The sequence below is a fragment of the Dipteris shenzhenensis genome, chromosome 5, assembly GCF_047967505.1.
Source record: "Dipteris shenzhenensis isolate YYH24624 ecotype China chromosome 5, Dip_SZ_1.0, whole genome shotgun sequence".
Classification (NCBI taxonomy): domain Eukaryota; kingdom Viridiplantae; phylum Streptophyta; class Polypodiopsida; order Gleicheniales; family Dipteridaceae; genus Dipteris; species Dipteris shenzhenensis.
Genome location: NC_141600.1, coordinates 51,322,563 through 51,345,391, shown reverse-complemented (window position 1 = coordinate 51,345,391; position 22,829 = coordinate 51,322,563). Strand labels below are relative to the sequence as shown.

Here is a 22,829-nt window from a genome sequence, read left to right as displayed (position 1 = left end):
GAGTGGAATGGGGATAGATGAACTCTCTAAGGCAAGCAAGAAAATGAAGATGGACATGAATAAATACATGGGATCTACTAGGAACTACTATGGGCCAAGAATATGAATGAAGTCTTTTGCGAGGCAATGTGAAAACTCTGTTTTTGTATTTATGCAGCAAGAGCAATGAGTAGGACATCAACTGTAAATTTCAACAATAAATGCTATGGCAACATAAATCATTGAACTAGAATGTGGAAATCAATGAAAGTCCTCGCTCCATAATGGGTAGGACATAAACTGTAAAAGTTAGACATAAAACTATAGCAGCCATTGCTTTTTACTAAAGAACTTCAAAGCTCATGAGAAATTGTTAAAGGATAATCTCTTTAAGAGAACTAAAAAGGAAGATAGACATACACAATTACATTGGGTCTGCCATGGAGTGCTATGGGCCAAGAATATGAATGAAGTCCTTGCATGGCAATGTGGAAACTTTGTTACTGTTTTCATGCAAGACCAATGGGTAGGAAATCAACTGTAAAAGTCAAGAATGCTTCCTACTTTTGTAACCTAAAGTAATGAATTGGAGTGTGAAAATCAACAAAAGTCATTGCTTGAATTACCAACTTGCTCAAACACAGTCATTCAAATTTTAGTAACCCTTGGGAGGATTTCATCCTTGCTAGAGGGAATGAGCACTTCCCTTCTTCCTCCACTAAGATACATCCACTTGACTGCTAGAGCCCACAGTCTCTCTCTAAATCTTTAATCTTCTCCAGCACCCAACCATTAGACTGATTCAAGGGTTAAGGATGACCGCCGTGGATTTCTTGTACTTGATCTTCTTCCTCGCCGCCATCCATGAGTTGTCCTTTGAAGAAACTTCCATCCTATCTTGCATCTTATTGATTTCCCTCTTCCCTTTTGCTACTCCAGGCTTGTCCCGAGCCTTGCATGTCATATGCATCAGCTCAAACTAGTTTATCTACTATCAAGGTCCCTCTCTAGAATCCATCTTCTTGTCACCTCAACCCAACTCCATATTTTCATGTTGTGATGGGCAGTTTCGAACGAAATGTGACATATCTTGGCATATATAACAAGAATCGGTAAATGGACCAAATTTGACCTTGATTTGTAAGAGAATCCTATCTGGAAGCCTGATCTGTAACAAATTTGGAACACGTTGAGAGGAATCCCAAAGAATCCAAGGACGGTTGTGAGCTAGTTTGGTATGAGCTAAGGGGAGGACATGCAAGACTCTCCTAAAGGTCAAGGCCACCCTATCTAAATCCCTAGCTAGCCAAGATGGAAACTATGGGAATCAACTTAAACTAGACACTCCCAAAAAATGAAATCGTCCACACTAAAAGATGGACTCCATGGAATAGGTAAGCCATTAAGAAGATGAAAAATCTCCCAACAATTTGATTTTGAATGGCTTTGAAACATAGTGTAGAAGAAAGAAACCCTTTCCCATGACCTTCAACGAATACACACCAAATGGCATATCACATTCATACACCAATAACTCCATACATGTGTAAGCTCTCCACGTGAAGGCACTCCTTTGTAATCGTCATTGACGATGATTATCGAGAGGCTTTGAGATGTTATATTCCTCCATACATCAAGGCTCCAAAAATCCTTCTCTGGGTTTATCTCCCACAAGGTCACTTGTAAAATTTTCTCTGTGTGAAGCTAGTCAAGCTCACCCTAGCTTTTCAAGCCTTTTGCTACTACTGCAAGCACCCCTTGCTGAGCTTCCTTCTTTGTTGTAGGATCTTTCTTTACTGTGGCTTTTTGTGAAGATCTCTCTTTACGTTGGATTCTTTTAGCGTTCCTTATTCGTGAATTCTTCACTCCAACTTCTTTAAACTTTGTGCTTCCCTGTTGGATGTGTCAAGTCCTTTCCATAGATCACCTTACCAAAGAACTCAAAATAAAAACGACTCCACATTGCGACCTTTGATGAGATTATCTAAAATAAAAAAATTGAACACTAATTGAATAATCTTATGCAAATCTCTCAACAAATTGCAAAGTGATCCTCAACAACATTCAGTAACCTTTCTCATAAAAAACTCTTAGCACCTTGGCATGCAACCTTGCACAGCAACCTTGTTGCACAACCACCCTAGACAAATATCTATTAGGTTTGAATATGAGACAACATAGAAAGGGAAACACATTTCCTAGTGGTGCACTTCACTCTTTGCATAGTGGCACTTAGATTATGAAAATTTGAGACTCTAACATATAGTCAGAAACTCTCACCTACCAGGCAAGGCCTAACTGCTCTGGTACCATGTGAAAGAGAACATACAGTCCAAGACTCAATACACATAGCAAAGAGGATGACAAAGAACACACAGTTGGCTATACAAAATGTACACTCTCTACCATACTAATATGATGAGTGATTCAATATCTACTGAACCCTAAGTGGGTTTCATATTAAGGACTATCCACATAGTGAGTTAGGATCCCTTCTAGAGTCTTCTATCCTCCTGTCCATCTGCATAAGGGTTAACAATGAAGGATGAGTTCATGCATTATAATTGTTAAGCATGGGTGAATTTTGGTGTGTCGTCCTAAAGACTTTTGGGGAGTTGAAGTTCTTTTAGGAAAGATTTATTCTCGACTTTTACACATTAATGGAACTCTTCAAGTAGAATTAATGAGGGTAGAATTGTTTGAGTGGTCTCCTGATGAGTTTTAGCTAAGTTTTAATAAACTCCTTGGCTCAGTAAATGATACTCGAGGTGCTTAGAACCTTGTTAGAATTAAGGAGGGAAGGACAGTTTGAGTGGTCTTCTAAGTGCCAGCTAGGTTTTAATAGGTTGCTTGGCTCCGTAATTGATACTTGAGGTATTGGTTTATGACGACAATTGATTGCTAGGTAAAGCACCTTAGTAGGATGCATTCAAGACCTCATCTTTAAAAGTGGTTGTGTTAAGGTTTTTACCATTGTCTCCACACAAGCAAGCTTTAGTGTTCTTGGATGCACATGTTGCTTAATAGTAGCTCACAACTCATTCCATGAAAACGAGGTGCTTTAACGAAAGGAAGAGTAGTTGAGGCAGTACTAAACAATATGAATTTCATTCAATAGGGTTAATTCAAGAGAGCCTAGAACATACGGTAATGGAGACAGGAGACGGCAAGGGTAGGCAAAGTTACCGATGCTAGAGCATACGGTAATGGAAATACGAGACGGCAGGTGTAGGTGAAGTCAATGGTGCTGCTCAAGAAACCATTGTTGTCTGTGGATGCAGCCTAGATGTGTGGAGTAAAGAGAGGTGCTAGAAATAAGGGGATTATCGAAGGTATGGATGATCCTGAAAGAATGGCTCTTGAATTGGACAGGCTGGGTGGACTTGATGGTAGTGAATGCCGTGCACTAGAACCGTGGGCCAACACACCCTCAATCATAGCCAAGTGATAAGGAAGTTAGCAGGTGCAAGAACACATGGACCTATGGAATGCTTTCTTTGAAGGAAACATAAACCCTACATCTTTCCCAAGGGGTATGTCAAAAAAGGCAACCTCTAATGCCTAACACAAAATTAAACACGGACCTAGGCCAGATTCAGAACCTTTAGAGGGCCTCTCGAAGAAGCACGCCCCCACGACGGATAGCAATGCTAGAGATCATTTTTTCTAGCATTGGATTGCTAGCCCAGCAAGGCTGTTTGTGGGCATGCTGGTTTAGTATTCCAATGCCCAAAGACTTTGATTGGCTGCGCCATTCGTTGAAGTAGTCTCCAAAACCTTCGTTGGGACGGATTTTATTATCCAGCACCATCTTGCAGTTGATATGCGGGGATGGAGATGAGGCCTACTGAATCGGGAGCCTACCTGAGTGGAGCTTCAACCTTGCATATTCATGGAAACAATGTTGTGGTGCAAAAGTAAGAATGCTTTTATTGCACACTCAAATAGTGAGAGCTTCAACACCTTCAACACACACAAATAGCTATTGAACATCTTCAACATCAACATGTTTATTATAGGCTCTTGTTCACATTCTGTCATTTTGGGCTACTATTGTGATGGCTGTTGTGGCGACACACTCTCTTGGAACTCCCATGGTTTTCCATCCAAAAGCCTTTGATTGCCTCTACCGAATGCCAATCACCCATCTCCATTATTCTCTCAGCCCTTCACCTGTCCGATGGAAAGCTAGCGGCGATTTCCGCAGTCCTGTTGCTCTTGCAGCGGACCCATCCCAGGATCCCAACTCTTCCTGTCCGGGAGCTCGACCCTCTCTTGCCCAACTTTGCCATACACTGGAGCTTTGCTTCTTCGAAGTATGCTTTTCTTGTACGTTTACTTCTACGTTTGTATCAGCTTAGCTATAAGCCTTTTAAGGCGGGTTCATGGGTGGTGAGTATTGTCGGAGGCCCGCCTGCACGTCACTGTCGTTGCTTTTCTTAGTTTTCTGCGAAGCTTTCCTGGCCCTACGCCGCCCGTTCAATGTGCGCAAAGTCTTCATTTGCAAATCAAAACGTAAATTGGATTAGCGTTACAACAAGTGTTCACAATTCATCTACATTGATTTTTCCATGTTTGGGTCATGTTAGTACGTTGGTAATCAGCCACGATGCTCTGATGTCTCCTTGATTGGAAATGGGTTATTCATGTGAGGAAGCACGCTTTAATATGCTTAAGGGAGGAAAGACGGGCAAGAGAATCAGGCTATAAATTTGCGCTCCTTCAGAAAGCTCAGTAACTTGCCTTCCACTTCATAAGGGGGCAAATGTAGGTCTAAAGGAAGCAGCGATCCTCTGACTCTCTACCATAAGCAGGGTAAAGTCTCCTGTGGGTACACGGAGTCCCGTGATGTATGTACTTGACGAAGCGAGGTCCTAGACTAGTTGAGGAGCTGCTATTCTAAATTGGGAAGAAGTAAACAAGCGCTTGTTTAATTACAACCTGGTCTGGGTCCTGGGAGGCGCTTGGTGGCGGGGCCTGTCTGCTAAGCTATTTTGTCCAAGGTGATGCGAACGATGTGCTATGAGGTTTATGATGAGAGTGATGGTCCCTGTGCGCGTGAAGAAATTGGTGCCTTTGGATCTCCCTTGAAGTGTGCCTCTATTATCCACCTTGACATGTCCTCAATGGTCTAGTCAGCAATTCTCTGCTTCAAAGGTATGCGTGTCTGCTGACGTGCTCAAATAAAGAGCTGGTGTGCCTCTATTATCTACCTTGACATCTCCTCGGTGGTTAAGTCAGCAATTATGTGTTTCAAAAGTATGTCTGTGTGCTGACCTGCTCAAATAAAGAGCTGGTGCTAAGAAAACCTCAGCTACCAAGAGCTGTGTGGAATGTTTGTGAGTGAATTTGAGGCATCGAGGACGTTTGATAAATTTGTTTTCGGGGAGAGCTAAGAAACTGCTCCCTGTCAAAACTAGGCCTTTGTACCTGGTGAGAATAGACCCACATCTGATTTAGTAGTCCTGAAAGATCCATGTGCAATGATCCGATTGTTGCACGGAGAGCATCATATAGGGCTTATCAACTGTTGGAGAATATGACTGTAAGAGTTGACGTTGTTGACTTCTTGAAGGCTATGATGCTAATGAGGTCGACTGTCAAAGAAGCAATCCCTATGAGATTCAATTGCAGGATACTGGAGATTCACACTGTAAACTTAGTCGAAGACCTTGTGTTAGAGATTGGAGAGCTGTTAAGCCAGGCAATCTCCAAACGCAGAAGCCAGGGCCAAACAAGTGGCCAGAAAGGCCAGGGCCAAACAAGTGGCCAGATAGGCCAAAAATGGCCGACCATTACTGGCCGACCAAAACTGGCCGACCAGAATTGGCCGACCAGAACTGGCCGACCAGAACTGGCCGACCTGGAATTGGCCGACCAGCTGGCCGACCTCATGGGTCAGGCCTATAAAAGGCAGTAGCCCCCTGGCTACCATATCACTTTTGGAACAGGCTGCTGCACACCTGCGCTCCAGCATCTCTGCCTCCTCTACCTCCGCTCCTGCATCCTCTCCAGCATCTCTGCCTCCTCTGCCTCCGCTTCAGCATCTCCTCTGCCTCTGCTCCAGCAACTCCTCTGCCTCCTCTGCTTCCGCTCCATCATCCTCTCCTGTAGCTGCTCCAGATCAGCATCGACTTACTCCTCTATTGTTGCTGCCCTTCTTTGCAGATCTGCAGCAAACCTTTGCTCTTTTGGCAATAGGTTGCTGACCCAGATCTGGTTCAGTTCCAGCTTGTGGAGCTAGTGCAGAGCCCACTTCAGTTGACTGCTCTGGAGGACTGCTGTTCGCTCCCTCCACAGTTTCTTTCGCAGATATCTCTTCTCTTGTATTAAGTTCCTTTGGTGATATATATTTCTTCTTCAGCTATCTTTCGTCTTCAATGTTGTCTTATTTATCTCCAAGAACTTTCTTTATATGGTATCAGAGCAAGGTGTGCTTGCCGACACCTGAGCCTTGACCTGGAAAGCTTGGAAGATAGATCATCAACTGAAGATGTCTTCTCCTTCTTCCCCGAAGCAATCTCAGCCCGAATCGACTTCTATTCAACCACCACCCTCGTCATATGTCGAGAGAGAGTCTGCAAGGATCGAAGGTGATGAATACCTATTAAAGAATTTGCTGAATTTCAGAAATGGAAGGAACTTGAAGCAGGTACCCGCACACCCCGAGCTTCTTCTTCTCCACGGCTTTCTCCGATACGTCAACAAGGACCTCTATTCAACTTGGAAGAAGCGGAGCAACATTTCAAGTTCGGTGCCAACGAAGAACAAGTATACCCTGACGAAAGAGGACAGGCCGGCATGAGGACAATGGGTTATTCGACAATGCCTATCCCACAAGAATCAGTGCAAGGTATGTTGCCCTATCCCCTTGGTGCAAATCCGTTTGTTAAGGCATAGGAACGAGTAATCACGAGGACACAGATCCATACATGCATGTGAACACTCGTAGATGAGAAAGGAGAAATTCGTCAGGCAATGAGTTTGCTTTCGGTTCTCATTCTTCCTTCCCTCCCATCCCTCTCATATCTTCCGCTGCCATCTTCCCTCCAGTGGCTTCTCATCCTCCATCTTCTCCCATGCCACTGGGCTCCTATAGCCTTTTTCCCTCTATCTCTCCCGCTGCCCCTTTTTCCTCTCTCATGTCGTATCCCGCCTCCCATGTTTATCCCTCCCCCTCAGGGCCTTCTCCGAATCCTTTTGTTCCTCCGGTGGTGCCGCCTCTCCCACCTTCTCACTCCGCTCTTGTCTTGAGTCCTCTCATGCATCCACCGGTTGCTTCTCCCTATCATTCCCTTTCTTCCTCTCACCCGGTTTCGAGGGGAACGGGAATAGGTGCGTTATCAGTAGGGAGAATAGAGGAATTTTTAAGAACATCTCTTTCATCGAAGACCACATCACGGTGAACCAAAACTTTATTTGTGCGAGGATTAAATAAGCGATAAGCTTTGGCTTCAGCCGAGTAGCCAACGAGAAGTAGAAGTTCAGCATGAGGTTCTAGTTTACCGTGAGTATCATTGGGAGTATGAGTCTACGCGCGGCATCCAAAGATGCGGATATGAGAAATAGAGGGTCGGTAGCCATAGAAAGCCTCAAAAGGCGTCATGTTCGGGATGGGCTCAGTAGGGCAACGATTAAGGAGATAGAGAGAAGTGTTCACGGCTTCCGGCCAGAGACGTTTGGACAACTCGGCTGCAAAAAGCATGGAGCGTGCCATGTTCATGACTGTGCACTGTCTCCTTTCGACACGAGCATTTTGGGCGGGCGAATTGGGAGATGTGAGATGGCGTTGGATACCATGCTCGTGAAGGAAGTGAGTGAATTCATGGGAAATGAATTCACCACCATTATCACTACGAGCAATCCCAATAGGCTTCCCTGTTTGATTCATGACCAATTGAGCCCAAGTAGCAAAGAAGGAAAAAGTGTCAGATTTCTCTTCCATGAAGAACACCCATTGATATCGAGAGTAATCATCCACAATTAAGAAGAAATATTGTGAGCCATTCAATGAAGGAACATGAGATTTGCCACTAATATCAAGGTGGATTAGACGCAATATCTCACTGGCTCGAGAAGTGGAATGAGGAGGAAAAGGAGTTCTGCTTTGTTTGCCTAATTGGCATGGACGGCAAATATTTTTGGCTCGCGATAATTGAGGTAGGCCATCAACCAGATGATCCCGAGACATTTCATATAAAGAGTCATAGGACAAATGTCCCAGACGATAATGCCACAACCGTTCTGTGTCAGTCGGATCTTTCAGGATAGCAAGACCATGAAGCCGATGAAACTCAGAGCTTGTATTGGAGGGAGTCTCAAGAAATTGTGTCATGAGGTACAGACCATGAGGTTGGGCTTCGCCCTGAGCTAAAAGGAGTCCCGATGTCTCATCTATGATTTCGACATGCATCTTTGTAAATAGCACCGCGCGGCCAAGAAGGCAAAGTTGATGGACGGAAAGAAGATTGATCCCTAATTGGGGGACATAAAACACTTGATCCAACTGAGCAAGATTGGGCCTTTGTCGGTATCAAATTTGATTGAACCAACGCCACGAATAGGAGCGACAGAGTTATTGCCACAGCGGACTCCCCCTGTTGCCGGTTGGCGAGAAATGAAGAGATCACGATGAGGGGTCATATGATGAGTGGCTCCACTATCCACAATCCAAGGGGCTTTATGGCCACATGGTAGAGTATGAAATGCTGATCCAAATATGGATGGGGAGGAGTCAAGCTCGGTGATATGGATCAAGGCCTGGGAAGTGAAGTCTAGAGAATCTCCAGTGGACCAGTCAGACAGGCCTTTGGGAGTGATGAAGGGAGGGGATGGGGTGAACTGATTAGTGACATGGCCCTGTGGTCTCCAAGGGCCAGCGTTAGGTGGAGGAGGACCAGTCCTAGGGCACTAGCGAGGTGGCGGAGGAGTCATGGTGGGGGGCTGTGGGAGAATGCCTTTGGCTTTGGAGCGACATTCGTCATCAACATGCCCAACTTTCTGGCAATGCTGACAAAACCGGTTCTTTTTGGGAAGGTTGTGCCAGGCGGGTTTAATACCAGAGGAATTATTGGAGTCAGGAGTGGGAGAGGGTTTCCCAGAGCTGAGTTGATCTTTTTGAATCCCGGAGAGAAGAGCGCCCTCTGAAGTAGGAACACTATGTTTTTGGTGAACCTGAGAGTAGAGACGAGCATAACGCAAGAGTTGACATTCGAACTCATAAAAGGTAGGAAGGGAGGGTTGAGAAATGATTTGCTGCATAAAGCTAAAGTACTTAGGCGGGAGTTTGTTTAAAAAGAAAGTAACTTGGTCATCCTCGGATTTGGGAGGACCAGTTGTGGCAAATTCAGCAATTAACCGCCGGTAGTCTGCCAGCTTGACCTTGAGATCATCATCAGCAGTGATCTGGAATTGTTGGAGATCATGGTCAAGATTGATGCGACGAGTACGATCTCGGGCCGCATAGCAGTCAGTGAGATGTGCCCATCGCTCAGAGGCAAGGTCAAAATGCTGCAATTGAGAGTGAAATTCAGGCAAAAGCCCTTGCATGATTTCGACAATGGCAGTGGCATTACGATGCCGCCACGAGCGAACTACTTGATAAGGATAAACATGAGGATCAGGTTGCAGTTCAGTACCTTGAACGAGTTCCCATAAGTCTTGAGAATCAAGCACATGGCGCATGAGATTTGACTAAGTGGTATAATTAGAACCGTTAAAACGAGGCATATCTGTAAAAGCATGTTTGGTTGTTTAGTGACCAGGTGAGAGGAAGAAAGGGAATGATAGGGAGAAGCAACCGGTGGATGCATGAGAGGACTCAAGACAGGAGCGGAGTGAGAAGGTGGGAGAGGCGGCACCACCGGAGGAACAAAAGGATTCGGAGAAGGCCCTGAGGGGGAGGGATAAACATGGGAGGCGGGATACGACATGAGAAGGGAAAAAGGGGCAGCGGGAGTTGCTTGGGTTCATTAAAGTACTGACTCAGAATAGAAACTGAACAAGAAAGATCGGGACGAGTGTGAATGAGCCAGAGTAGCTTGCCAACAACCTGACGATAGAGATGTTCATCAAAGGGAGGAGACTCCAATTCCTTTGAGAGCTTAACTGTGGAATCCAAGGGAGTGGCAGGTGGCTTAGGCTCGTGGGGGATGATCTGATCAAGGAGTTGAAGAGCATATTTCTGTTGAGAAACAAAGATACCACCAGAATGCTGGACAACTTCCATGCCCAAGAAATAGGAGAGAAGACCGAGAACGGTCATCTCGAATGTGGTGCTGAGTTGTGTTTTAATGAATTGAAGTGTGGTGGTGGTAGAGCCCAAAAGCAAAAGATCATCTACGTAAAGTAAGATAAAGCAGACCCCCTCTGAAGATTGATGTATATATAAATTCGGATCAAAAGGAGTAGAATGGTTCCATAGAAGGTAGAATGCTCTGATACCATATAAAGAAAGTTCTTGGAGATAAATAAGACAACACTGAAGACGAAAGATAGCTGAAGAAGAAATATATATCACCAAAGGAACTCAATACAAGAGGAGATATCTTCGAAAGAAACTGTGGAGAGAGCGAACAGCAGTCCTCCAGAGCAGTCAACTGAAGTGGGCTCTGCACTAGCTCCACAAGCTGGAACTGAACCAGATCTGGGTCAGCAACCTATTGCCAGAAGAGCAAAGGTTTGCTGCAGATCTGCAAAGAAGGGCAGCAACAATAGAGGAGTAAGTTGATGCTGATCTGGAGCAGCTGCAGGAGAGGATGATGGAGCGGAAGCAGAGGAGGCAAAGAAGTTGCTGGAGCAGAGGCAGAGGAGACGCTGAAGCGGAGGCAGAGATGCTGGAGAGGATGCAGGAGCGGAGGCAGAGATGCTGGAGCGCAGGTGTGCAGCAGCCTGTTCCAAAAGTGATATGGTAGCCAGGGGGCTACTGCCTTTTATAGGCCTGACCCATGAGGTCGGCCAGTTGGTCAGCCAGCTGGTCGGCCAATTCCAGGTTGGCCAGTTCTGGTTGGTCAGTTTTGGTTGGCCAGTAATGGTCAGCCATTTTTAGCCTTTCTGGCCACTTGTTTGGCCTTGGCCTTTCTGGCCACTTGTTTGGCCTTGGCTTCTGCGTTTGGAGATTGCCTGGCTTAACACCCCCTCTCAATGTCCAAGGTAGATTGGTTCCATTTTTGGCCTTTCTGGCCACTTGTTAGGCCCTGGCTTCTGCGTTTGGAGATTGCCTGGCTTAACACCCCCTCTCAATGTCCAAGGTAGAATGGTTCCAGAGGTAATCAAAAAATGGTTCCAGGGGTGATCTATCTTCTTCATCAGCCCTTTTTTTTTTTTTTTTTGGTAAGAGGTAGATGGAGATGCCTACAAAGTAGGTTTTCATCTTCGCTAAATGCCCAGTAGTGATGGTACAATCATAGAGTACAGAAAGAGAGGTGCTTAAGGAGTGCCCTCGCAGGGGATTTGTTCACTTTCTTTAAGCACTAGTATACAAAAAAAATACTGCTAAGGAGAAGGAGGCGGTACACCAATCCCAAGCCGTGGGCTAAGATGCTCAAGAATAGGTCGGTTAACCGGCTTGGTAAGAATGTCAGCATGATTATCGGCAGCTGGAACATATATCAATCGAATAGTACCCAGTTCCACTTGCTCGCGAGTAAAATGAAAGTGTACGCCAACATGTTTGGTGCAGTTGGAGAAAATGGGATTCCCGGCGAGAGCGATGGCACTTTTGTTGTCGACGTAGAGGACCGTTGGTTCAGTACAAGGAAAGTGTAGCTCTGCCAGAAACTGCCGGAGATATATGGCCTCTGTGGTACAATCATACAAGGCCGGGTATTCAACTTGGATGAAGCGGAGCAACATTTCAAGTTCGGTGCCAACGAAGAACAAGTATACCCTGACGAAAGAGGACAGGCCGGCATGAGGACAATGGGTTATTCGACAATGCCTATCCCACAAGAATCAGTGCAAGGTATGTTGCCCTATCCCCTTGGTGCAAATCCGTCTGTTATGCAAGGCATAAGGGCACAGATCCATACATGCATGTGAACACTCATAGACGAGAAAGGAGAAATTCGTCAGGCAATGAGTTTGCTTTCGGTTCTCATTCTTCCTTCCCTCCCATCCCTCTCATATCTTCCGCTGCCATCTTCCCTCCAGTGGCTTCTCATCCAGCAGTGGTAGTGGAAGAAGCTGTCCGGGCAGAGCGACGAGGACCGGGAGGAGGAAGTTCTAGGGGAATAATCCCGGAATCCTTCATAGTTTGTCGATACCAGCGTGGCAGCGGGTCCTGAGAAGAGGATCGGGGAACGGGAGAAGAAATGGGTGGGGAGAAAGAAGTTTCGGGGGGAGAGAATTAGGTTTCGGAGGGAATGGAAATAGATGCGTCATCAGTAGGGAGAATAGAGGAAATTTTTAGAACATCTCTTTCATCGAAGACCACATCACGGCGAACCAAAACTTTGTTTGTGCGAGGATCAAATAAGCGATAAGCTTTGGCTTCAGACGAGTAGCCAACGAGAAGTAGAAGTTCAGCACGAGGTTCTAGTTTACCGCGAGTATCATTGGGAGTATGAGTGTACGCGCGGCATCCAAAGATGCGGATATGAGAAATAGAGGGTCGGTAGCCATAGAAAGCCTCAAAAGGCGTCATGTTTGGGATGGGCTCAGTAGGGCAACGATTAAGGAGATAGAGAGAAGTGTTCACGGCTTCCGGCCAGAGACGTTCGGGCAACTCGGCTGCAAAAAGCATGGAGCGTGCCATGTTCATGACTGTGCGCTGCCTCCTTTCGACACGAGCATTTTGGGTGGGCGAATTGGGAGATGTGAGATGGCGTTGGATACCATGCTCGTGAAGGAAGTGAATGAATTCATGGGAAATGAATTCACCACCATTATCACTACGAGCAATCCCAATAGGCTTCCCTGTTTGATTCATGACCAATCGAGCCCAAGTAGCAAAGAAGGAAAAAGTGTCAGATTTCTCTTTCATGAAGAACACCCATTGATATCGAGAGTAATCATCCACAATTAAGAAGAAATATTGTGAGCCATTCAATGAAGGAACAAGAGATTTGCAACTAATATCAAGGTGGATTAGACGCAATATCTCATTGGCTTGAGAAGTGGAATGAGGAGGAAAAGGAGTTCTGCTTTGTTTGCCTAATTGGCATGGACGGCAAATATCTTTGGCTCACGATAATTGAGGTAGGCCATCAACCAAATGATCTCGAGACATTTCATATAAAGAGTCATAGGACAAATGTACCAGACGATAATGCCACAACCGTTCTGTGTCAGTCGGATCTTTCAGGGTAGCAAGACCATGAAGCCGATGAAACTCAGAGCCGGTATTGGAGGGAGTCTCAAGAAATTGTGTCATGAGGTACAGACCATGAGGTTGGGCTTGGCCCTGAGCTAAAAGGAGTCCGGATGTCTCATCTATGATTTCGACATGCGTCTTTGTAAATAGCACCGCGCGGCCAAGAAGGCAAAGTTGATGGACGGAAAGAAGATTGACCCCTAATTGGGGGACGTAAAACACTTGATCCAACTGAGCAAGATTGGGGCCTTTGTCGGTATCAAATTTGATTGAACCAACGCCACGAATAGGAGCGACAGAGTTATTGCCACAACGGACTCCCCCTGTTGTCGGTTCGCGAGAAATGAAGAGATCACGATGAGGGGTCATATGATGAGTGGCTCCACTATCCACAATCGAAGGGGCTTTATGGCCACATGGTAGAGTATGCAATGCTGATCCAGAGATGGATGGGGAGGAGTCAAGCTCGGTGATATGGATCAAGGCCTGGGAAGTGAAGTCTAGAGAATCTCCAGTGGACCAGTCACACAGGCCTTCGGGAGTGATGAAGGGAGGGGATGGAGTGAACTGATTAGTGACATGGCCCTGTGGTCTCCAAGGGCTAGCGTTAGGTGGAGGAGGACCACTCCTAGGGCGCCAGCGAGGTGGCAGAGGAGTCGTGGTGGGGGGCTGTGGGAGAATGCCTTTGGCTTTGGAGCGACATTCGTCATCAACATGCCCAACTTTCTGGCAATGCTGACAAAACCGGTTCTTTTTGTGAAGGTTGTGCCAGGCGGGTTTAATACCAGAGGAATTATTGGAGTCAGGAGTGGGAGAGGGCTTCCCGGAGCTGAGTTGATCTTTTTGAATCCCGGAGAGAAGAGCCCCCTCTGAAGCAAGAACACTATGTTTTTGGTGATCTGAGAGTAGAGACGAGCATAACACAAGAGTTGACATTCGAACTCATAAAAGGTAGGAAGGGAGGGTTGAGAAATGATTTGCTGCATAAAACTAAAGTACTTAGGCGGGAGTTTGTTCAAAAAGAAAGTAACCTACTCCCAAAAAGCATGGAGCGTGCCATGTTCATGACTGTGCGCTGTCTCCTTTCGACACGAGCATTTTCAGGCTTTCTATGGCTACCGACCCTCTATTTCTTATATCCGCATTTTTGGATGCCGCGCGTACTCTCATACTCCCAATGATACTCGCGGTAAACTAGAACCTCGTGCTGAACTTCTACTTCTCGTTGGCTACTCGGCTGAAGCCAAAGCTTATCGCTTATTTGATCCTCGCACAAACAAAGTTTTGGTTCGCCGTGATGTGGTCTTCGATGAAAGAGATGTTCTAAAAAATTCCTCTATTCTCCCTACTGATAACGCACCTATTCCCGTTCCCCCCGAAACCTCTTTCTCTCCCCCCGAAACTTCTTTCTCCCCACCCATTGCTTCTCCTGTTCCCCGATCCTCTTCTCAGGACCCGCTGCCACGCTGGTATCGACAAACTATGAAGGATTCTGGGATTATTCCCCTAGAACTTCCTGCTCCCGGTCCTCGTCGCTCTGCCCGGACAGCTTCTTCCACTACCACTGCCTCCATTTTTACCACAGCCTATATCGTACATTCTGAACCCGCCACTTGGCAGGAAGCAGTTCAACATCCTCAGTGGCATTGTGCCATGGAACAGGAGCTTGAGAGCATTGATCGCAATGAGACCTGGACTTTGGTTGATCGACCCAGTCACAAAAAGGTCATAGGAACAAAGTGGATCTTTCGAACAAAACTCAAAGCAGATGGAACCCTGGACAAGTACAAAGCTCGCTTAGTAGTGCAAGGATTTCGCCAAAATCATGGTATCAATTATGAGGAAACCTTTGCACCTACTGCTCGGTTGACATCCTTTCGCCTCCTCCTCGCTCTAGCCGCTCATCACAGCTGGTCTATCTATCAGATGGATGTCAAGAGTGCCTTTCTCAATGGCTACCTCGATGAGGAAGTCTATGTGGCTCCCCCACCAGGTTTTTCTCCTCCTGGCCATGAAAATAAGGTATTCCGTCTCCGCAAAGCTCTTTATGGGCTTAAACAAGCACCTCGGTCCTGGTTCCACCGAATAGACACCTTCAAAACTAATGGGTTTCATTCCACTCCTTTTGATCCGAATTTATATATACATCAATCTTCAGAGGGGGTCTGCTTTATCTTACTTTACGTAGATGATCTTTTGCTTTTGGGCTCTACCACCACCACACTTCAATTCATTAAAACACAACTCAGCACCACATTCGAGATGACCGATCTCGATCTTCTCTCCTATTTCTTCGGCATGGAAGTTGTCCAGCATTCTGGTGGTATCTTTGTTTCTCAACAGAAATATGCTCTTCAACTCCTTGATCAGATCATCCCCCACGAGCCTAGGCCAACTACCACTCCCTTGGATCCCACAGTCAAGCTCTCAAAGGACTTGGAGTCTCCTCCCTTTGATGAACATCTCTATCGTCAGGTTGTTGGCAAGCTACTCTGACTCATTCACACTCGTCCGGATCTTTCTTACTCAATTTCTATTCTCAGTCAGTACTTTAATGAACCCAAGCATACTCATTGGCATGCATGTATTCGTATCTTAGGGTTCATACGTGGTACTTACTCTTATGGTTTACATTTCAGACCAGGACTATTACTACAGGGATACACTGATTCCGACTGGGCTGGCGACTCGGACAATCGCCGTTCTCATGGCGGCTACATTTTCTCGTTCGGCTCGACACCTGTTTCTTGGTCCAGCCGTAAAACTGTTGCTGGATCTTCTACTGAGGCTGAATACCGGGCCTTGTATGATTGTACAACAGAGGCCATATATCTCCGGCAGTTTCTGGCAGAGCTACACTTTCCTTGTACTGAACCAACGGTCCTCTACGTCAACAACAAAAGTGCCATCGCTCTCGCCGGCAATCCCATTTTCTCCAACTGCACCAAACATGTTGGCGTACACTTTCATTTTACTCGCGAGCAAGTGGAACTGGGTACTATTCGATTGATATATGTTCCAGCTGCCGATAATCATGCTGACATTCTTACCAAGCCGGTTAACCGACCTATTCTTGAGCATCTTAGCCCACGGCTTGGGATTGGTGTACCGCCTCCTTCTCCTTAGCAGTATTTTTTTTGTATACTAGTGCTTAAAGAAAGTGAACAAATCCCCTGCGAGGGCACTCCTTAAGCACCTCTCTTTCTGTACTCTATGATTGTACCATCACTACTGGGCATTTAGCGAAGATGAAAACCTACTTTGTAGGCATCTCCATCTAAATGAAAACCCTTTTACCAAAAAAAAAAAAAAGGGCTGATGAAGAAGATAGATCACCCTTGGAACCATTTTTTGATTACCCCTGGAACCATTCTACCTTGGACATTGAGAGGGGGTGTTAAGCTAGGCAATCTCCAAACGCAGAAGCCAGGGCCAAACAAGTGGCGAGAAAGGCAAAAAATGGCCGACCATTACTGGCCGACCAGAATTGTGGCCGACCAGAACTGGCCGACCTGGAATTGGCCGACCAGCTAGCCGACCAGCTGGCCGACCTCATGGGTCAGGCCTATAAAAGTTAGTAGTCCGCTGGCTACCATATCACTTTTGGAACAGGCTGCTGCACACCTGCGCTCCAGCATCTCTGCCTCCTCTACCTCCGCTCCTGCATCCTCTCCAGCATCTCTGCCTCCTCTGCCTCCGCTTCAGCATCTCCTCTGCCTCTGCTCCAGCAACTTCTCTGCCTCCTCTGCTTCCGCCCCATCATCCTCTCCTGCAGCTGCTCCAGATCAGCATCGACTTACTCCTCTATTGTAGCTGCCCTTCTTTGAAGATCTGCAGCAAACCTTTGCTCTTCTGGCAATAGGTTGCTGACCCAGATCTGGTTCAGTTCTAGCTTGTGGAGCTAGTGCAGAGCCCACTTCAGTTGACTGCTCTGGAGGACTGCTGTTCGCTCCCTCCATAGTTTCTTTCGCAGATATCTCTTCTCTTGTATTGAGTTCCTTTGGTGATATATATTTCTTCTTAAGCTATCTTTCGTCTTCAGTGTTGTCTTATTTATCTCCAAGAACTTTCTTTATAAGAGCTATAGGAGGAGAGCACGACTGGTTACCTTGAAGACCCGAGGTTGAAACTTGGGGACCGGGGTTTGCTCATAGGGGGTGGTGTTCTAGAGACAGATAATAGCAAAAGCAAAGTGTCTAGAAGGAACCTTGTTGCACGGAGAGCTCCATATAGGGCTTTCCAACTGTTGGAGAATATGACTGTAAGAGTTGGCGTTCTTGACTCCTTGAAGGCTATGATGCTAATGACGTCAACTGTCAAAGAAGCAATCCCGATGACGTTCAATTGCAGGATACTGGAGATACACACAGTAAACTAGTCCAAGACCTTGTGTTAGAGATTGGAGAGCTATAGGAGGAGAGCACGACTGGTTACCTTGAAGACCGGAGGTTGGAACCTGGGGACCGGGGTTTGCTCATAGGGGGTGGTGTTCTAGAGACAGATAATAGCAAAAGCAAAGTGTCTAGAAGGAACCTTGTGGGGGGCAACTGTGTGGGCCAGCCACTACTATCCCTCTGCACAAGTATCAACATGGAGATTTATGAAGATCTTAGTTTGATGGTAACTACCACTTGGAGGATGGCATGATGGACATGTTACCTAGCATGGTTCCAATGGAGCGTGGACCATGTGGAATGGATTCTAGATTCCATGGACCATGCCATCAGAGAATAGAACGTGGAAAAGCCTAACTTTAAGATATGGGTGTTGGAACAGATTTCAAGACATCTTCGATGTGTTTCTGAGTGCTCTTCTTAAAGGAGTGTGTTGCGGCTCAAATTGGCTCTTTGAGAAGGGTGTTCGAGATTCTGGGTCAAGTCCCCACATTTTTGCCCCCTATTTGAGGACAGCGTGGGGGAGTGACACTTGACACTATTTAGGGAGATTGTGAGGGAGGGACAGGCTGCCACATGGGCAGTACGTTGGTTGCCATGTGGGCAGTATACATGTAAAATTCTTGTCTTAATCAATGATCGACCCATTAGGGCAAATCCGTGTGCTGAAGTCATGGTGGTGTTCGTCTATTGGGCCACACATTGTAGGGCTGGACAGCAGCCAGCAGATGGCCCCTTTGGTGGGGCATATAAGGCTTCATACAGGCCTGCTTATAGGCAGGCAGATGGGCAGTAGGGCTGGGACCAGGCCCAGCCACATGCAGCAGAGAGGTCCAATATCACTATATCAAGGAGAAGGTGATAGTGGAGAGATTGATATGAGATATGCTAAGACTGATGCATGGGTTGCAGATATGTTTACCAAGACATTGGGTAAAGATAAGTTTTGTCTTTTTAGAGAGGATTTGGGCATATATGATGTACAAGCTCACGCACAGGCCTCCACGTTAGTCTTTTCAGCCTTCTCTAGTGCTGCAGTTCAGCCTTCCAAAGGAGCATCCCAAGCTTGTGGTGAAGGAGAATTTCGACAGCAGTGTGGTACAGCAAAGGCACCAGCTCTCAAAAGAAACCCTTAGCACATGTGGCAAGATCAGTCTGTGACAGAGGTGCAGATAGGGTGCTGACAAAGGCATTTTGGCCTCCTCCCTAAGCCACTGAAGACCTCATTATGAGGGGCACTCAGCAAAAGGAGAGAGCAACATCCTGTGGCCTCAGATCTAGATATGAGGCAGACCACCTAAGGAGAAATTGGCACTAGTTACTCTCTAAGAATACCAGCAGCGGGAAACTGTCCCCGAGAGAGTTTTGAAATCGCCAATCAAAGGGGGGAAGAGAGGGGGCTTGGGGGGTTTCCGGGGGGGAAAGGTGGTGGTGGGGCTTGGGGGTGGTTGGGGGGGCGGAGGAGTGTTAATTGATATCTAACAGATGGTTGTTACTTGCAGTTTGTGTTGCTGATGCAAATATGTGATTGTATAGGAGATGAAAATGTTTTAATTTCTTTAGAAAGTTTCATTGTTTGGACCTCCATGAGGAAGCCTTTTGTGAGTGGCAGGTCTGTGTACGAAATTTGGGAAGGCCAGCTGGATTGGCTCTGCATGATTTTGTTTCTGCTACTGTGGAGGCATTCTTAAGTGGCTATACACGTGAACAAGTTTCTTTGCAAATTGTGGTAAGACGTTTCCTGTGTCTTTTTTAAATCTCTGTTTGAAATGCCCAGCTAAACTTCAGTTTCTAAAGCATTTTTTACTAATGTTGATATATATTTCTGATCTGAAAGTTTGGATCAGCTGGCATGCAAGAATTTGAGTTGGGAACTGCAGGCTGCAGACTGACTGCTACAGAGGAGCATTATCGGGGTAAATGGTTGGATACGGTACCACTTTGTCCTTCTACTAGATCATGATCAATTCTGAAAAGTAAATCTCTACAAGTGGGCTGTGACCTTTCCTTTCTGCTTGTGATAGACGTTTTCATCCCAATAGAACCTATTCATAGGTCTGTTTAACATGCAGGTTTTGTCATTTATGCCTTAGAGCTCTCCAATCTACAGAAATTGACTTTTCTAGTTTTTATTTTCTGTGCACTTTCTCTTGTTGGGGGTGCTATTAAAGAACCATCCAGAAGAACCTTTAAATGTCCTTCTGGATTTACCTGTGATGCTTTTAAGGAGGCCTTTTGTTCAAGTATGTTTTGTTGACAGATATATAGTACTTTACAAATGTTGAAGGTAGAGGACAATGAAGCTTCAATATCAATGGCAACTGATGATGCACAACTGTACGCTACAATTCATGTCTGTCATACACTTTAGTTCCAAAATAATAGTTTAGAAGTTCCTGGTGATTCAATTGTATTTCAAGATTTTGGTTTTTGTAGTTTTAGGTAGAACTATTTTTCTCTTTGCTAATTCAAATCTAAGGAAAAAGTTTGATCAAGTGCATGTTTCATGGTAATGAACAGCATGTGATTGAAGGTCAAAAGTCAGGTGACGAGCAGGTATTTTATTTACTCTTTGATTGGGCTGTCTTTCCTTTTGCTGTCCTGGTCAGGTGGCAATACTGATAGTTTCTTTTGAAGAACTTTGGGATAAATGATGTGAACAATCTGCATTGTAGACTTTCATCAATTTCGACAGAGGTTTGGCCACAAAAGGTGCCTCTGGAGGGGTGGTGTCAGGAAAGGTTGTGATTGCCCCACAATGGATGCCAGTGAGCCAGCTCGTCCTTTTGACCATGAAGGTGAGTGCCTATGTTTTGCACCCATCTCCTGAAATTGGTCATGAACTGGGGACGAAACTGGAAACGAAGTGGAACACCTTGCACATTGAGGACTCTGAACTTAGAATTCTTTTGTTTAGATGGAGGCTAGCTGACTGATTCATGTTTGGACACTTGCATCAGGTGGTGAATGAATCCAGTAGTTGAGCTGCCAGCATATTGTCTTTTTGCATTCATAAATAGCAAAGTCTTGGTGCTGCACCGACATATTTTCCTTTATGATTATTTTTATATGGAATTCCAGCATGGCTTTTCGTTTTCCTAATGGGGAGGAAGCCAGTCTGAAATATCTCTTAGATATGCAGAATTTGATTGTGGAACAGTCTTAGTTTGACGACTTACAACTCTAGTTGGCATTACCCACAGAAATCACTTTATATAGCACGTAAAATGTCTTGGATGTTCTTTATCACATAGGTTACTGTGCTGAAGGGTTATTCATTGTGGCATGCACTATAGATTTATGAATTAAATTTTCAATTTTTAAGGAGATAACTGGTAGGATTTGATGCACAAAATGTGATATTGCAACATGATTTTGGATCTATATAAAGGCTACTGTTGCATAGCAAACAAAATCAACATCACAACTTTTCATGGTGGTGTGAGGTTTTTTTGAATGAGAGTCACGTTTTACATTGAATAGCATTTGAATGGCATAACTAAGTTTATTTGGCTATATCAAAACCTTAGAAGTTGACTAAAACTGAACAAGGTGTTGGGGTAAAGGCTCTATGGCCACCCAAGTACAGTTAAGTACACTTAGTACTTTATTTGTTAAGTACACTAAGTACACCGTACTTAGTGTTGTAACCTTATCCTTTCATATAAAAGCTTCATTGTGTGCTAGGGGAGGTACACACATACCTTTTATCCCCACACTTCTTGTTGCTTATCCTGTGTGTGTGTGTGTGCTCTCACACTCTCCCTTCCACAACTGGTATCAGAGCCCAAACGTGGGTCTTACCTGCAGCCAAGGAGCACCGCGAGCCATCGCTAGACAGCATCGACAGCCTGCAAGAAATTCGCCCGAATCAGCTTCGTCGATAGCTGCTTCTGCTTTTAGCGCCTAGCAGCCTGCTCTCCTATCATGATATCAGACGGCGCCATCGACGTCTTCTGCTGCTAGCGCTACGCTAGCAGCTCCTTGAGGCCTTGCGCCAGCCAGGGCCAAGGGCCATTGGCCACGCGGTGCCAACCAGGGCCAACGGGCCACCAGCAGACACCGGCGCCAGCGACCAACGGGCCACCAACCAACGGCGCCAGCTAGTGAAGCGGCGCCAGCCAGCGACCCCAAGGGCCACCAGCAGACACCGGCGCCAGCGACCAACGGGCCACCAGCCAATGGCGCCAGCTAGTGAAGCGGCGCCAGCCAGCGACCCCAAGGGCCACCAGCAGCCACTGGCGCCAGCTAGTGAAGCGGCGCGAGCCAGCGACCCCATCGGGCCACCAGCAGCCACCGACGGCCAGCGGCTAACAATCAGGCAGCGACGCCATCGGCGTCAGCCCGGGTCAAGGCTACCATCAAACTCGCCGATCAAACTCGCCGTTAGAGCCATACGTGGCCACAGGTTCAGGTCATCACCATATCCAATGTGAGAGAAATTCTCATTTCTGAACTGTGGAATCAAAGGGCTTTTGCAGCCACAGCCAAGCATTGGCTTCTACACGCACTTATTTGCATATATCCTCCTCATTGGAGTTGATTTGTGCAAGGATTTGATGCATTTTATGACTTATGGGACAGTGGCAGATGCATATGAATTGGGGCTTTTGACATTGTTATGTATATCAGTGTTGGGGGAAACACCTGGATGCTTTATGTGATACAGTTTTAGAAGTGTCTGGAAGCTTGAAATTGACTTTTTTGAACAGTCAAACAGTCAAATACTGATTCTGTACTTTCTGGTACAATCGGGGACTATCCTGTGTCAACAGCTTTGACTGAATTCAGTCACGGTACAGAGGTACAGAGTGCAAAGTACACTGCTGTCTTTTTCACTGTGTATGCAGGGCAGATACTTCTGTAAATTCAGAATCTTGCTGGTTGTACAACGGTTCATTAAATGATGCAAACAGAGTTGCTGTTCTGAAACTGCAGCAAGCAGTAAACAGTGATAAATCTCTGCTTAAGTGGAAGATACAGTACAAGTGCAGTTCCTATTTGTTCCGCTGCAGGAATTGGATCTTTGAGCACAGTTCAAGTGCAAGTGAGCACTTGGTTTGTAGGGAGTCAGGCACCTAAGTGTGGGTTATATTTCTTGCTGATTATAATGGCTTCATCCCCGGAATCTTCTCTTCTCAATA

At 45.9% G+C, this 22,829-nt stretch overlaps 1 protein-coding gene across 2 annotated transcripts; it reads left to right on the top strand.

Moving 5' to 3' along the window:
* The first annotated feature begins 3,943 nt into the window (after window positions 1-3,943).
* Window positions 3,944-21,030, top strand: LOC147902163 (uncharacterized). 2 transcript variants are annotated; one of them, XM_087374912.1, is made up of 7 exons: window positions 3,944-4,295; window positions 19,298-19,414; window positions 19,523-19,618; window positions 19,946-20,038; window positions 20,206-20,241; window positions 20,381-20,483; window positions 20,646-21,030. In XM_087374912.1, the coding sequence occupies exons 1-7, from the start codon at window positions 4,038-4,040 to the stop codon at window positions 20,654-20,656; spliced, it is 714 nt and encodes a 237-aa protein (XP_087231038.1). In that variant the 5' UTR covers window positions 3,944-4,037; the 3' UTR covers window positions 20,657-21,030. The 2 variants fall into 2 exon arrangements, with proteins under 2 accessions (XP_087231038.1, XP_087231037.1); XM_087374911.1 differs by having other exon boundaries at window positions 3,949-4,295; window positions 20,361-20,483.
* Window positions 21,031-22,829: the final 1,799 nt, after the last annotated feature.

Bases quoted from the DNA above. Each gene is read 5' to 3' on its own strand.
- LOC147902163 (XM_087374911.1), top strand. From the start codon at position 4,038: ATGGCTGTTGTGGCGACACACTCTCTTGGAACTCCCATGGTTTTCCAT. The intron at 19,619-19,945 runs GTACCACTTTGT...TTTTGTTGACAG, and splicing joins GGGGTAAATGGTTGGATACG to ATATATAGTACTTTACAAAT. The intron at 20,242-20,360 runs GTATTTTATTTA...TCTGCATTGTAG, and splicing joins AAAAGTCAGGTGACGAGCAG to ACTTTCATCAATTTCGACAG.